The 17,287-nt window shown below is 40.1% G+C and overlaps 1 protein-coding gene across 3 annotated transcripts in view; it reads right to left on the reverse strand.

Annotated features, from left to right (window-relative positions):
• Window positions 1-17,287, reverse strand: part of PIGG (phosphatidylinositol glycan anchor biosynthesis class G) — a 74,666-nt gene that overhangs the window by 23,382 nt on the left and 33,997 nt on the right. For all 3 annotated transcript variants that reach the window (XM_015849554.2, XM_015849555.1, XM_015849557.2), the window contains exons 10-11: window positions 12,819-13,010; window positions 7,530-7,839 (exon numbers count right to left, since the gene is read on the reverse strand). In XM_015849554.2, coding sequence (XP_015705040.1) covers window positions 7,530-7,839; window positions 12,819-13,010 — 502 coding nt within the window. The remainder of the gene's footprint in view (window positions 1-7,529; window positions 7,840-12,818; window positions 13,011-17,287) is intronic.

The raw sequence follows: 17,287 nt of genomic DNA on the forward strand, positions 1-17,287 counted from the left end.
AAATCCAAAAGATTCAATTATCTCCAAAGAAACATCTGGGATACATTAAAATGCAAGTAATTATTGCATCAACTATTTGTACCAATTATTGTATCAACTCTTTGAGCCACTTTACAGTACAGTCATATTATTTACAATCTTTACACTGCAATTTCAATACAGAAGCTTACCAAACAACAGCTTCAATTTAGGATTTAAAGACTACTTTGGGCATGAACAACCTCTTGCTTGTCTTTTTTTTTTTTTTGTCTGCAAATTCACATGCCTGATGTTTAATAAATTATATTATAAAAAGATATTGAAACAAGCAGCTACATTTTCTGATTTCACTCACAGTGATAAAAATACACATTTTTCACCACTCATGGCTCAAAACCAAGACTTCAGGTTTGTGGCTTAAAATTACACCATATTTCTTGTGCTTAGACAGAGAGGGGCTCCAGTTTGGAGCACGTAGTAGAAAACAAACTTCCACTCCATCCACAATGCAAGTTGCATGTAACTGGATTAAGACTCACAAAGTCAGAGAGGTTTCTGATTCCTGAATCTCTGCATCACAACAGATTTTACTGAAATGGACAAAATGGCTTAAATCATCAGTAAAAGGCATTTTTAAGAAACATAGGAAAACATACGACATTCACTACGTAGCTCATCCCAGGGATCTATGAATTTGTTTGAAGTGATGTAGTACCAGGAGAGCACTAGGAGAAACAGGTAAAAGAATACACATCATACAACAGCTGAGGTTAGAAGGGGCCTCTGAAGGCCATGCACTATAACCAGACGGCTTCCGCAGGGCCACTCAGAGGACTTGCTCAACACCATGTTCATGTAACTTTTGAAGATCTCTAAAAAAGAGTTTCCACTACCTCTCTGGGCAACTTGTGCCAGTACTCCATCACCTGCTCATTAAATAAGTGCTTTCTGATACACAGAGAGAACCTTCTATGTGCAAGTTTCTGCCTACTGCCTCCTGCTCAATGAAAAAAGCCAGGCTCTTTTCTCTTTCCACCTCCATCAGGCATTTCTAAACATTGATGAGACACCTTGAGGTCTCTCCCAGACTAAACAGTTTCAGCTCTCAGCCCATGCTCATATGTAAGATGCTCCAGTCCCTCAAGTCATCTTGGCTATCCTCAGTTAGGACTATCTTCATTAGCTCTACATCTCTTTTGTGCTGAGGAGATCAGAATTGAAGAGTTGTCCAGATACGGCCTCACCAATGCTGAATAGACATGAAGCATCCACGCCCTTGATAAGATGGCAGTATATTGGCTAATGTACAGAGGACAGCAACACTGAATCCAGCCAGTTTAATAGTGGTAGCTCTTGTAACCACAAAATTTGAGGAAAGGAAGGCAGAAAAGACACTGAAATGTGTGCCAGGAATGGATCTCATGCCCACACAATAAACAGCTGCTTCCCTTCCATCACTCTCCCAGGATACAACCATGGACACCAATCAGCCCAGAAGTGGCAAACAAATGATTAGTTGTACCAAGGTAGGCTGATGTCAGGTCAACATGGAAGCTGAGAATTTGACGGACTTGTCTTGCAGAAACAGCCCAGTGGTATTTCCTTAATGCTTGTTTTCCTTTTGAGAATAATTCTTTCTCTGAAAAAAAAATCTTTTCTCAGTCCTAATCTAAGACCTCAGCATTGATGGTCATCACCACACACACAGTTGGTCTCTAGGACACCTGCAGTTCCCACTACAAGAGCAGTCACTGGAAATGCAAAAAGGAAGGGATCAAGATGTCACCAAGCAACGCTCTTTCCCTTCATACAATCTTTAAGTTTGGAAAAAACCTCTCAGATCATTGAGTCCAATATCAGAGAGAAACACAAATTTTTATTGAATAAAACCTTCTTGCTGTACGCGCCTGGGGCTACGTGCCACAGCCAGAGCAACCCAACGGGGCCCATGAGAAGATGTGGCCAAGACCCTGGTGATTGGTTTGAAACACTGATGCCAAGCACATGAGATGTGGGGAATGGAGTGGGCAGTGGCACTGGGAAAAGCCCAGAAACTTGTGGAACTTATGCCGGAGCTGAAGCACATGCTGCAGGTGAGGACGGCTCACTGTGATGACCCAGCAGTGGACTGTGGCATCGCTGTGGGCTGGGCAGAGATGTCCCCAAGTGAAGGTCAAATGAAGGTCATGGGGAGCGCGTTGCCATCTCCTGCTCCCCTTGGCCCACCAAATCTGGTGGAAGCATGGAGGCAGAATTAGAGACCCGCTGCCCTGTGTGCCTGGAGAACTGGGACAGCGTGGCATATGCCATGCCATGCTGCCACCAGTTCTGCTTCCCCTGCATCCAGCAGTGGGCTAGCACCAGGCCACAATGCACACTCTGCAAACAGCGTGTGAAGTCCATCATCCACGCAGTGCAAGCGGAGAACGACTATCAGGAGCTGGTCCTCAGACCAGCTAGTCCTCAGCTGGTCCTCAGACCAGCTGCCATGGCACCCACTGCCACCGAGAGGCCTGCAGACCTCCGCGCAGCCCAGCCATGGCCTGTAGTGCCAAGGAGTTCTGTGGGCGGCCTCTCTCCTGCCACCTGGGCTTCCCTTTTCAGGGAGCACCCAGCCCTGCTGCAGCCCCTGCGCTCCTGGCTGCAGCTGAAGCTCCACCGCATCCTGGGCACTGAGGATCCACATGCAAATGCACTGGTCAGAAGAGTCATCTCAGCCCTGCGCCTCGCTGGCCTGGAGGAGGAGATCCTGAGACAGAGGCTGGATCCCAGCCTGCAGGGCCACACGAGGGACTTCATAAGGCAGTTCATCGCCTTCACTGTGCAGAGGTGGGGCAGGGAGGCTCACCGCTTGCTGGGCCTCAATGCCACCCCAGCATCGCAGCCCAGAGCTGCCCCACAAGAGGAGGCTCCTGTCCCTGGCCCAGCACCCTCCAGCAGCCCTGCCAGCACCAATGGGGATGAAACTCAGGGCAGGGCAGGAGCAGTGCTCAATGGGAGTCCCAGCCGCCCACGTTCCAACTCTGTGGCAGTTACCATCGGGCAGGCAGCGTCCCATGAGGAGCCAGCACAAGCTGCAGCAGGGCCCTCTGGCACCAGCCAATCTCAGCGGCCCCGGAGAGCCCCAGAGAGGAAGGCCAGTGACTCCCAGGCCTCAGCATCGCCGAAGAAGAAGGCCCCCCTGCCGAACAGACCAGGGGCAGAGCTGATGAGACTGGGGCTGTGTGGCAGCTGGGACACAAATCAGCTCCCATGGACTCCTGTCATTGCTGTCCACTTCCACCATGGAAATCAAGCAGAAACAGAGATGCAGAATCGTGTTGGTGCTGCCAACAGCATAGTGGTCATTGCCTCCCTACCCCAAATGCTTTCTCCCCTTTTTCCTGCTGCTGTGCCACTGTTACATTTCAGGCAGGATCCCCGTGGGTCTCAGTGAAGGGAAGAGCAAATTTCTGCAACTGAGCAGGGGCAGGGGAAGGGAATATCCCCAGAGCATGCTACAGCTGGTGTTAGCCAGCTGGTGCATACTTAGGAGGCCTCCTGAACACCAGGGAGAACAATCAGTGAGCCCAGGACACCCTGGTGAATGGTATCCTGGGGTGCACATGGCCAGGTGCTACAGGCAGGCTGAACTGACTGGGAGTCATGAGACTGTGCCTTTTTCTTTTCACCTGCTTACTCTCTGCATGTTCCTTAGCCATCCTTTCTACAGCATTAGAGTAAGACCTTCAGTTTTGTGCACACTCTCATTTTTTTTATTAGCCTCAATTTAAATTATATTGGACTACATTGTATTATCTCTCATTCTGCTACCATATTCAGTAAATCAGCTTTCTCTCTTAGCTCACTGCTGCTGTTTTTTTCCCCATCTAGGCCTGCCTCCCCACCTTTTCCCTTCCCCCCTTCATGTTTTCACAGGGCATAGGACTGTGGGTCCCTTCATCCCCTGTCACAGAACCAGGCCAAACTTGTTTAGAACAGAACACTATGTAATAAGTAAAGTTCTTTCAGCAGAACTGCTGGAAGAAGTTTCTTCCACCTATAATTCCAAACAGGAGATCTTACTTTCAATACAGAGTGAGTGCTACCTACCAACTGAAGAGTCACCTTTAACTAGATTTTGAGTTTTGTTTGTAGTCTATGTAATTTTATGAGCTACCAACACTTCTGCTCTGCTTTTCTACAGCAACAGTTTGCACATCAAATAGCAGCCTTTAATTGTGAAGTTGCAAAAAGCAAAACAAAACAAAACCCACCACCTGTTATGCTTGCATGATTCAGTTTCTCCCTCTCATAGCTACCAAACAGTTTCTTTGTTAAGGAATAAATGAAACAAACTATTATCCTGAAGAGGAACACTTTGGTACAACTTTTCATCCCCATCCTATAAAGGGAATCTACTTTAAGTGCAATTATAGCATTTTTAAATGACAGCAGAAAACCTTCTCAGACTGATGGATAGTGAAGAATTACATCTACCTTGAAAACTTTTTTTTTTTTTACTTAGCAAAATTGATTGCTCTACTTTCAAAAAATCTCTAGGAATACGAAGGCCACAATCAAAACCAGTACTCCTAAAACCTTCCCTATTATACCACAGTCCATTTGTCAATTCACTCTGTCTTGGACATACAGTAGAGGCAGATACATGCTTTGGTTTACAGAGTAGATACCAAAAAAAAAAAAAAAAAAAGAGACATCTTCTAGAACAGATATATTATTTTAATGGCATGGTGCTGAAAAGGACACAAATTAAGGAATTAGCAAAATTATCTTAAATTCAAACAAATTTCTTCAGAGCTGGAATTTACAGACAAATGATCAGATACAACATGGCAGCTCCTTATCTGGGCTTGCTCTGTGTCCTATACTGAACTTAATAATAAACCAATCTCAGAAAGAATATAGCAGGGGGAGGGTGGGAAGCTTTGGTCAGCTTCTACTAGAAGCTTTGAGAATTAACAATTGCTCTTCTAATCCTGCAGTGGGGGAAGGATAAACTCATGGCCACGATGAACTGGGGAGTGACCACTAGGACAGAAGCCTGGCTGAGAAGGACTTAAGTTGTACAGGTGGACACCATGTTGACAGTCAAGCCAGCCACTTCCCATTGGATTACAGAAGACCAATAACACCTGGGACTGCAGTGGGGAGAGCACTGCTAACTGTCTCAAATTAATACTCCATTCCCTCTCTTTAGCAGTGGTGAGATCACACGTGTGGTCCTGGCTCCAAGGACAAGTTCTAGGCTGCCCAGTATAAGACATGGATATGCTAGAATAGGTTTACTGATGGACCACAAACACAATGTTGGGGAAAAATACCACAGCTGTTGTACTAGCATTACCAGAAAGACAGTCTGTGTTCTGTTTGCTTCTGGGAAGAGAAAGCTAAACAAGGAACAATGTCTATAAATACATTAATGAGAGGCATAAGAAGATGTAGTCAGACTTTTCAGACTTTTGGAGGCAACAAACAGGACGCGAGGAAATGGCCACAGCTTGTATCAGAAGAGGTTTAGGCTGGACATACAAAGGAACTTTTTTCTCAGAGAGTGGTCAGGCACTGGAATGGCTGCCCAGGGAGGTAGTGGAGTTACCATCCCTGGCAGTGTTCAAGAAGCACCTGGATAGGGAGCTAGGAGATATGGTTTTGGGGTTTCCTGTAGGTATGGTAAAGGGAGGACGGTTGGACTAGACGACCTTATAGGTCCTTTCCAACCTTGTGATTCTATGATTCAGTACTGTCCAATAAAATGCAATGGGCATGATCTGAAATCTAAGTTTTTTCACTAGCGAGGGTGCACACATGCTGGGAGAGATTGCCCAGAGAAGTTTTAGAACATCCATCTTTGCAGTATTTAAAATCAGACTGGATACAGCCCTGAGAAATGTGAACTTGCTGACCCACTTGCTGATAGGTGGATGTTGGACTGAATAATCTCCAGAAGTGCCTCTCAGCCTCAACTATTTCCTGATTTGATAATTCTGTGAAATTTTCAGCCAACTCCAGCAATTCATCATCACTGAAAATAGAATCATAGAATGGTTTGGGTTGGAAGGGACCTTCAAGTTCATCTAGTTCCAGCCCCTCTGCTACTGGCAGGGCTGCCTCTCTAGAGCAGGTTGCTCACAGCCCCACCCAGCCTGGCCTTGAATGCTTCCAGAGAGGGGGACATCCACAGCCTCTCTGAGCAACCTGTTCTAGGGTCTGACCACCCTCACAGTAAAGGATTTCTTCCTAGTAACTAGTTTAAATCTACACTCTTTCAGTTTAAAGCCATTTCATCTCGTCCTGTTGCTACCTGCACTTATAAAAAGTTACTTCCCAGCTTTCCTGTAGCCTCCTTCAGGTACTGGAAAATAGATGCTTTACAAAAACATTACAATTATTCCTTATTAGTCTCTTTTCCATAACTATGGCTTTCTTGGCAGCCTACACACCATTACATTTCTGATAATTGGTTCTGTTAAGTAACTCAGTATGCAGAGGCCTTCCAGCCTCTTTCCAGTCACACTAAGGGCTGCTCTCAAAAGGCAATCATCAAAGTTGGCTGTACGAATTGTTATGCTCAAGACATGCAAAAGATATTCAATTAAAAAACGTTACCTCCTTAGAGCAGAGTAGAAGGAAAACTGAGTAGGAAGGGATGAAATGTGATGATGGTACGCTCACCAAAGATTCCCTGTCCTGATGTGGAAGCTCAGAACAAAGTTACGCCAACATTCAAACTGTACTAACAGGATTGGAAAGCATGTGAAGTACCATAAGCTTGACTACATTTTAACATCCTCAGCCATGCCTGGAAATTATATCCAGCACAGCCCTTTCCTTGAAGTCTGCAGCAAATCAGAAAGCCTCTCTTCCTAACAATGTGACTTCCAGCTTAACTAATGCTCTCTTACGACATTGCTACACTAAGTTCCCAGCACTAGCAGAAGAGCAAAGAGTTTCTCTTGTTTTGATGCTAAAAAAACAACTTTTTGAGTAATTGCACCCTTATTTGCATTGGGGTCAACAATGTTACTGAAATTTGTAGATTCTCCAGAAAAGGTGATTCGTTATAAAAACAGCAGTTAGTTTTGATTCTGCTAAGATGCCTTACAATGACAAAGAGATTCCTTTCAATTTTGAACTGCATATAAATATATTTTGATGCTACCAAATGTTTTGGAATTCTCAAGAATCAGGTACAAAAATGCATCTTCCTGTTATTGCTATGAATCAACTTAGCTGATACTTTTCAGTTTACTACCACCACAGCAGTAGCTATGAAGTGTACAAACAGACCAAAGTCCCATAGTATACACAGCTAATATTCCTGACAATTGTAGAACTCTGCTCTGAGAGTATCATGTTATCAAGCACATACCCTTCCCTGATTCTCAGACAGAAACATTAATTAGAAACATTGTTAGAAACATCATAATTCTGAGACCTCAGTGAACTCTCCCACTCCGTGACTTAGTTGGCACTTCATATTCCATGAGCATTTCTTTTAACAAGTATCCCCGCTCCCAGCCCCACAGCAGGAAGAGCATTCAGCTTACCTGAAAATAGAAGAAAGCCTGGCCAAACCAGTAGTGCATTATGGTAATCTGTGCTGCATCAAATTTCAAAGGTCTCCAGATGTATTTCGTCATCACTGTCTGTATCAGCAGACAAAATACCAAGACTGGTAAATTGTGTGGTCTAAATAGAAGGGCTGACAGTAGAACCAATCCACTGTACACTTCCCATAGTCCTGTACTCTTCACACTGGAGTCTGCAGAAATAACCTGCGACTTTAGTAAATCTTTAGTGCCAGTGAAGACTATTCCAAGAACAAAGACATAAACAAAACGAGCTTCAGTAATCCCCCTAAAAAGAAAAGAAAATAATATATGTGTATCTGAAAAAGCAAATAAACTAGAAACATAAATAACTTACTAGTATCAATATCATAGGTAAAAAAAAAAAAAAAAAAAATAGTTTTCAAGAGGGATGCAATAACTATTCAGTTCTTCCAAACAGACCAAGTTCTAATGCTAGTATAGTACTGGCCATTTTTATTTATTTATTTTTTTTAAATCAGTGGGCTTTGTCAAATATGCAGAATTCTATAACTGGTTCCCATTTAATAACTCCAAAGCAACTTTCAATAAAATAGATTGTGCTAAAAAGTAGTATTAACTAAAATATAAAAATAAAATGTCAACTGAAGTAACCAAAATAAACGTGTTATTACTATTCAAGGTATAGATCCATACATACTATCCTTATAAATGTTCCACTTACATAGCATAAGGAATTTCCCTACAAATATTCATTGGGGTGATATAAAACATGCATGTCAGTAAATAAACTGACTTAAAACAGCTATCCTACTAAGCTGTTCAGCAGTTTTTCAGAGCTCAGTAACACAAGTTTATATTTCTTTGTAGCCAGTTGATGGCAATTGAAGAACCTTATTTCAGTCTAAAATTCCTGCATTTCTTAGAGACTTTGTTACCTTACACTACTGCATATCTAATATAAATCAGCACAGTTTCCCTTGATATCACATGCTCTTTTCAATTCCCTAAAAGATACAAAAAATTACGTACTAACTGCCATCTGAATCACACCTACAAACTGACATCACACTCCATTTCCAATGCAAGCCAATTTTTGGAGAACACACAGTATCTCATCCAAAAAAAGCAGTCAAAGGTAAGGGCCAGTAGGCTCAGAAACTGTGACCTGTTCTAGAAGCGTGAATGTCCATTAGAACACACTGATAGTCTTATATTAATGAAGTAAAAACAGTCACAAAGAACCCATCAAATGAGTAGAATAGAATATTGTTATTACAATTTTATTTTATTTTTTTAATTTTGGAAAAAATAGAAATACCTATTATGTACATGTCCAAAATTTAGAATTCTTTATCCCTTGGAATTATTAGGTCCTTTATGTATGAGTGATGAATGACAACAGTCTTCTACAAAGGTAATACAGTTCACTTGGAAGTGAGAATTCTTGAGTCACCTGAGCTTTAAAATACATTATTTTGTAAAGCATAAAGAATTGTTTCTTCGGGGAACAGAATAGTAAAGTTCACAGAGTTCTTTTGCTTCTGGCTCATGCAGAAATTAATTGCTTTATTTCAGTATTTCTGGTAATTCTGATGTAATTATTTCCAAAAAAGTGTTCATATACATTCACGCAGCTTTATGGATTGACCTTTATCAGGGGGTGTAGTGATAGGACAAGATGCAAGGTTTTTGAACTAAAAGACAGCAGGTTTAGATCACACATTAGGATAAATTATTTATGCTAAAAGTGGTGAGGCAGTCGCATAGGCTGCCCAGAGAAGCTGTGGTGTCCCATCTCTGGAGGCACTCAAGGCCAGGTTGGATGGGGCCCTGTGCAGCCTGAGCTGGTGAGGCGCAGCCCATGACAGAGGGTTGGAACTGGGTGGGCTTTGTGGTTACCTCCAACCCAAAATACTCTATGATTCTATGACCTCAGAAGCAAAATTTTAGGTAATTTTTGGATATTAGACAATATTAAAGGAGTTAAGTGAAAGAATGAGATTAACTGGTTCATGGAATTAAAACCAAAAAAGTTTTTGGTTTGTTTGTTGTTTTTTTTTTGCAAGAGCAGCACCCCCACATCAATACAGCATATACACATCATTTTATTGTACAAATTACCATTATAGAGAAGAACTCAAAAACTTGAAGGCCATATTGTTTCTTTGCATTTATTTTTTTTTTTAAAGTTAGAGGTTATAGCTCAAGCCATAGAGGAAGGGACATTCTTCAGTTGTCTAACCCATCTTCCAGCAATTGTCATGTTCAGATAAAATACTTCATTTCAGCAAAGGGAAGAAAAATGGGGTATCAAAGCACTGATTCAGTCTTGTAAGTAAACATGAATTAAACATGCAGTGGCTACATACAGATGAAAAAGTATCTCATACAAACCATCTCGATCTGTCTCCACTTCATGTCACACATATGATAAAAATACCTCCAGACAAATTTGAAGGACAGTCCTGGTCATTTATCACATCAGCCATCTAATCAAAGTGAGCTTGAATTACGCTACTGACATATCAGCTAACATCTGAAATGTGCTAATATGTCTACCATCTTATTTGGCATGCTGTTCCAAGAGTTTTCAGAAGACATTGTGTTTAAAGAGTCAGCAAATGTAAACAAGCGATGCTTCCTCTGTTAGGCCCTGCATTATAGGTTTAAGAAGCTCATATCTTAGCATAACCAGCTCACTTACAGGTGAAAAGTTCTGCTTCTTTCAGTAGGAATGGTTTGGGGGATATTTTATAATTGAATTGACCATTCAAATCAGAGGGACAACTATTTCATTAAATGTATACGGTAAAAGAATATATAAGGACTGTCAAGTTCCACCCTGAAAGTATCTTGTTTAAAGAAGAATCATAGAAAATAAAGACTACAGCATATACCTGTCCTGAGATGTATAAAATGAGCATCTGAAGTCTTGTAGGGTATTTGTGCTCACAGAAGCACAAAGATATTTTAGTAAAAATAATAATAATAAAAAAGCTACTTGTTAATTGCTCCCAGATAAACTGCCACTTCATTTCAAGCTGTGCTTTAAGTACAAGACCACTATATCTGCCAATAAAGCTTTATTTTCTAGAGCTTTGTTTCATTAATTTTGAGAGCACCTTTTAAATCACTATATAATTAGAGATTTATAAACATCTGACATGATTTAAGCACATTATCATATTCACTATTTATTTAAGGTGAAAGAATATAAAAGCCCTTTATCTTCCTTCTTGTAATTAAAATCACTATGATGAGTGCAGAATGAGTAAGTTCTCAGAAAAGGCTTTTGTCTTAAGTACTCCACTTATTTCTCTAATTGCATTCCATTTGTATCTCAATTCCTGTATTTAATGTTTTGTCCCACGCTGCAGTTTGTTGGGTTTTTTTTTCCATTACAACTCCAAGGACCTTACTAAAACACAAAAATGAGGTTAAACCCAGAAATGGATTTGAAGCACACATGCTTTCAAAATACACCTTCAATCACAGAGCAAAATTCTGTAGACTAAGTTTACCATTGCACCCATGAGTGCTGAAGGACCTGGCAGAACTGACTGCCAAACTACTCTCTGTCATCTGGGAAAGCTCACAGAGAGCGGGAGACATGCCAGTAGATGGGAAGAAATATCACCCCACTCTTCAAAAAGGGCAAGGACTCCAGAAAGTACAGTCCAGTCAGCCTCAGCTCAGTTGACCATCCCCTGGGAAGGGCATAGAATGATTTATGATGGATGTCATCTCTGAGCAAGTGGAGAAGAAGGTTGTCAACTACTGCTGACAAGGGGAAATTACTGACCAACCTGGTAGACTTCTATGAACATCTGTGTAGGTGAAGGGAGAGCAGGGAATGTCATATTCTTTGATTTCAACAAGGCTTATGACACTGTCTCCCATAACATCCCCATAAGTAAGGTCAGCAAGCGTGGTCAGAAAGGAGTGGACAGTGAGTTGGTCAAGAGAACCGACCGGTAGAGCTCAGAGGGCTGTGCTCAGTGGTGCAGAGTCTAGCTGGAGGCCTGTAACTAGCGGTCTGTAACTAGCTGTGTTCCCCCTGGCTACAGATCACAGAGCACTGGAACAAACTGCCCAGAGGCAGGCTGTGGAGTTTCCTTCTCTGGAGATGTTCAAAACCCACCTGGACACTTTCCTGTATAGCCTGCTGTAGGGAACCTGTTTTAGCAAGGTGATACTCAGAGGTCCTTACAACCACTACAATTCTGTGATTCTGACATTACTCTCACACTCAGCAGAAAGAACGTACAATGTTAACACTGGTCCACAATTAGAACTATCTTCAATATTTGGAAAGACAGAATGTATGTAAATACATCTCCATATATATGTATATAAACACAAAGATAGTTTTTAAAGATGCCTTATTAGCAAATCTGATCTATATGTCATAAGATCTTTTCCTGCAGGACTTTTTCCATATGTGTATCTTGTGAATTTCCATTCTCTAATTAAACAAACAAACAAACCACTTGTGTCTATATCAAATAAAAAATGAATGTGAAAGAAAGTTTATTTCATTTGTAAGACAACAGTTAAACTTGTCTTCCACAATCCGCTCCTCTTTGAATGTTCTTACTAACTCTGGAAGTTTTCCACAGCACTGGTATTTACAAGCCAGGTACAATCCAATGATAAAAAGCTCCACAAGAAAACTAAAGTGACTTAGCCACGTTCTAGAAGTAGTCCCTGGTAAAAATGCTAACAAATTCCTTACAGTTGCAACGACCAGCTCGTTAAGAAATTTACCATCCACATAAAAGTCCTCAGTATGCACTATACAGCACAGCCTAGTTATCAAGAACTTTGTTACAGTCATACATTACAAAAATACTCAGCTGAGAAAGGAAAATATGGAAAAGCAACACTGAATTACTGTATGATCATCCTTCAAAACTAGCAAATAGTTAAATGAATTTGACATGTTCTCTGCTAAATGTGGCAAATCCATCTAAAACATGAGGAGATGATGTATTTGGGGCTTCTTTCTAGCAAAAATACAGGAAATGACTACTGGATTTTCTTTCCTCTGATTAGTTCCTATCTAACTTCTATTCTGACAGAGTTGCAGGACACTTCACAAGGCTTAAAATTAAACATCACAAGAACCTGCACGTCAGTCACCTACAAAATATTTTTATTTAGTTTTACTCATAAGAGTTTTATTACAGTCAAAACATAACAGCCCTCTCCACCCTATCCCCCGATAACGAAAGCGTTAACACCTTTATAGAAACAGATTTACATATCTGTTGATTAACTTACTTTGAAATATCTTTGCTGTCACGTTGCCATGGAAATACGACATTTCCAATGGCTGCCCGGTAACTGTAGACTCCCAGAAGCCCAAGTGCCATAGCAATTTTTGAAACCAGGGAGCATCTTCTTTGAACCAGAACAAAGATCATAACGAGGGAAACTGCAGCCAAGACGGAGAGTTCAGACTTATGCTCAGAACTGCAGAAAAAGAAACACACAAACAACAAGAAAAAACTTCAAACCACTGTAATTACTGTGAAGCACATTTGACAGAGCCTCAGCTACAGCACTCTATTGCCAAATTAATTATTGCACTGAGATATGCTATAAATTTTCCAAGAGGTATGGTAAAATACTTTAGTAGTTTCAAAAAATTGATTTTATTAATGAGGCTTCCCATTCAAGAATGCATGCTTAAAGTGGAATTATTGTGTTCCACTATGTGCTAGCTATTCTCTTAATTATATAAAAACTGAGCTGCTTATTGCATAATGGAAAAGAGCAGAAGCTTTTAAGCTTGAATTTTCCTATTTATGCATTTTTAAACAGTACATTTTGATTATACTACAGCCTTTCATTTTCTGGGATAAGGCATATAAGATTTTTACATTATAAAATTAGTATTATTTCCCATTTCAAAGTAACTGCACCTGCACATGTTTTAATTTTAGACATATAAAATACAACCTAAATGTGATGAAAATAAATATACTTACTTTTAAAAATATACACAAACAGCACAACATGATTATTTTACACAACTACATCTCCTTGTACAGCATCAATACATTCAAATAATAGAGACAGAACTTGCATCATGGCCAAGAGTACAGACACAGTTTATTCGTTCCCCTTCATCCTAAGTATCTAGCAGTTAATACAGACCTAAGAGCATTTCATTAAGCATGCTGCTAAAAGCTGTATATTTAAATCTACAGTGATATTACTTAGCACTGCAAAATTTAAAGGGGTAACGTAAAAAATCTGCTCTTCATATCTACTACAGCTAGCTACAAAATCCAGAAAGGCCTTCATAAGCCAAGAGTTGCTAAAATTTGCCTACTGCAAATATTCGCAGCATCTCAAACAACACAGAAATACTAATCCTACTAATTTACCATCTTTTAAGAGCATTATTCATAACATGATAACCATGTGTTCCATCTCTGTCTTCCACATTTCAAAATGCCTCAATAAAAGATCATCAACTTCAGTGAAATAACACTAAGCCAGGGCTGCATTAGCTCTGATTACATTTATAAAACTCCAGTTTTACCTTTGATTTAATTAGAATTACATTATTTCCAACAGGTCTACCTTCCTATTTGATAGTATATGCTTTCTCAGGATTTTTACCAACATTTGAGACACTATTCTGCTTGGAAATGTCACAGATGAAAGCACACAGGGCAGATAAATTGCCCTGTTAGTCTGCCCTGCAGAACCCAGTCAAGCTCTTCATAGAAGACTCCCAGGAGTTGCAGTGCTCTCTGCAGAACAGTAGAGAAAAGTGACGTGAACCAGAACATTATAGGATATATTATGTGCCCATGGTGTTTTTTCTCAGTAGTATTTTTCTCCTACAGGAAGAGAATGCATAAGGAGTGAATGGACTTTTGCAGCCTTGTGTGAAGACAGTGTATGCATATTTTCTTACCATCTATACATAAAGAACTAATTTAGTAACCAGGGCATCTTTTAAAATTTACCAGAAACATTCATTTAAAAGAATACCTTCAGGACGTATTCTCCTTATTTACTGCATGACAGTGAGATAAATCAAATCAGGCAAATTATTAAGAATATTCCTACCTGAAAGAAGTAATAAGCAGTGCTATATCCAGCAAGACTTTCAATAACATCTGCCATTCCCTATACTGAACACTACAAATCATACTCTACAGGGAAAAAAAGAAAAAAAGAAAGAAAAGAAAAAAAAAAAGAAAAAAGGGAATAATAAAATAAAATCCTTAGAAAAGGCCCAGTGGAAAGGAAGGGTATTTTTAAATACATGAGCACATCAGTCACTAATGGCACATTCTTTACTGCTAGCACAGGGGTTTATATCCAGCATGTGTCTAAGTGTTGCATAGAGTCTGCTAAAGAAACAAATAAAACAGGATTTATAACAAGTTACGTTGAGTCACTGTGGACCACCAATGGTTTCCACATTTACCAATCAGGGTTCTTACAGTCATACAGCTAAGTATATATTAAATTAGCATGTATACTGAAAGAGAACTGTAGCTGCTCAACACAGAATTCAGCCATTTAGCAAACTTCTCAATGAGTTTGACATCAGTCCAAGAAATCCAGGCAGAAACATGCTGCTCTAGCTCAGCTGAAGTGTAGTGGTGTCTGCCTGAGCCACAAGGCAGAAATCAAAGTACCAAGAGTTTCATGATAGAGAGCCTGATGCAGCTTTGTTTGTGTGCTCTTACTGCTGCAGCTGGTGGTCTACGCTTTCATACTTCTGGTGTGAAAATAAAGATTGAAGACATTTTCTTTGACTTGCTTTGACCTCACTTAATTCCTGCAAAATAGTGGACTGAAAGGAGTTGTAAATACTCAAATGAATCTCACTTTAAAGCCTTTTTAACTGCTCACTTCCATACAGCTAGCATAGAATATGAATAAGTCTCATGCAAGCTAGTTTTTTGGGAGAGAGCACTTGGTGGGAGAATTAATTACATGAATTGAAGGAATTATCATCATCTTTGCATGCTGCTGCTTCCCATCCGTTCTCCACAAGCTGATACTGCCACTGACTCCTTCGCCCCTTCCTCAGTGAGCTCTGTAGCAGCTCTGACACCTTCCAAGTACGAGCTCCGACCAGGAGCTCATGCAAACAAATTTAACTGATTATTAGCTAATTGAAAAGGAAACCTTACTACCACCAAATACAAAAACTGCATGTTCTCTTTGCTTTACCTACTGTCTATTTTTCTGACGCACTTTTTCCCATTAAAGTACATTATTTTTTTTTCCAGCAGGTTTTGCAAAATCTCTCTGCAAATTTCAAAGAATGCTACCCTAATTACTGCACTATTCAGTGTATGCTTAACAGCTAAATTCAACATGCTACAGTAAACTAATTTTCTGTGATTTGCTTCTGATATATTTCAATGCACAAATCTGTACAATAACATGTTTTGTCTCAAATGAATGGTCAGCCCATTATGCATTGTCCAGATAAGCAAAATATTAGTTTGAGCATAACAGCAGATAACTAAAGGGTCAATACAAGACGAAAAGACAAAAAAGAAAAAGGAGAGAAAAGACTGTTCATCAATTTATCTTAAAGACAAAAAGCCTGAGCAGCTGTAACACAGACCAGCAAGAAGACACACACGATCTGAGTAAGGTTCTGATTTCATATTACTAGAAAATATGCTATTAAGACACAACTATGCAAATTAAACAGGTACTAAAAATAGAACAACAATCAACCTTACAGGCTTGCAGTGCATTTTGGGAAGAGGAATGAGTGGTTTAATGCAACTCAGCCCATCACTAACTTTTAATTGATGCCATAAAGAAAATCCATCATCTCAATCCTGATTAAAGTACTCAGGAAACAGACACCTCTACCACACCATTCTTCTGTGAAAGGGAAATAACAAAGATGTTGAAATCTCTAACCAAAGAAAATTCAGTCATGCTCACCTAATAGGAGTTAGGACCCTGACAAACCAGAGGATGTGCAGAGATTTAGTTGATTCACTGACTGACCATTTGCAAACCCATTCAGTGAGGCCTGAAAGGCCCAAGACAGGATTTACCCCATCCACATCTACCACTTAGGTCCAAAAACCATGCAGTTTAAATGCTGCTATTGGGGTTAACTTTTAAACATACAAAGGAACTTAAGCATAGGTCAGAATGATGACACATACCTTATCTTCTTGTAGGCCAAAACTGCTCCTGTGATTTGTGTCAGGATATAGTTACGCAGTAGCCTGAGCCAACTTATGCCAGGATTCTGCTTTTTTGTGCTTTCTGAACACTGCAGATGCTGCTACACTAATGAAAGGAAGAAAGTAGAAATGCAGCAGCTCCAGTTACACACACTGTCTTAGCCCAACATGGTACTGCACTCTGGACTTAGGCTGTTGGAGTTTTTTTTGTTTTTGTTTTTTAAGACTGAAAAAGTAGAAGCTTGAGAATCATTAATTCTTTCTCATTTGACACGTAAGCTGAATTTTATAAGCAATACTTGACAATAAAAGAAGGAAAAATGCTTCCATATGCTGCATTTCAAAAGATGCAGATACTGCTGCTTTTGTTTTTTGGTTTTTTTTTCCTTCAAATGAATTCAGACAGCAACAGTGCTGGCTTGCACACTCATTCCTTCCATTATTAATCCAGTCCATATATTGTGGCAGAACATTTGCCAGTTAAGCTGCAGAGTAAAACAGAATGGGATATGACCCATTTCAAGTCATAGATTAGTTTTCCACACCACCCTGGGATAT

This window comes from Coturnix japonica, chromosome Z (genome assembly GCF_001577835.2).
Source record: "Coturnix japonica isolate 7356 chromosome Z, Coturnix japonica 2.1, whole genome shotgun sequence".
In the NCBI taxonomy this organism is placed as follows: Eukaryota; Metazoa; Chordata; class Aves; order Galliformes; family Phasianidae; genus Coturnix; species Coturnix japonica.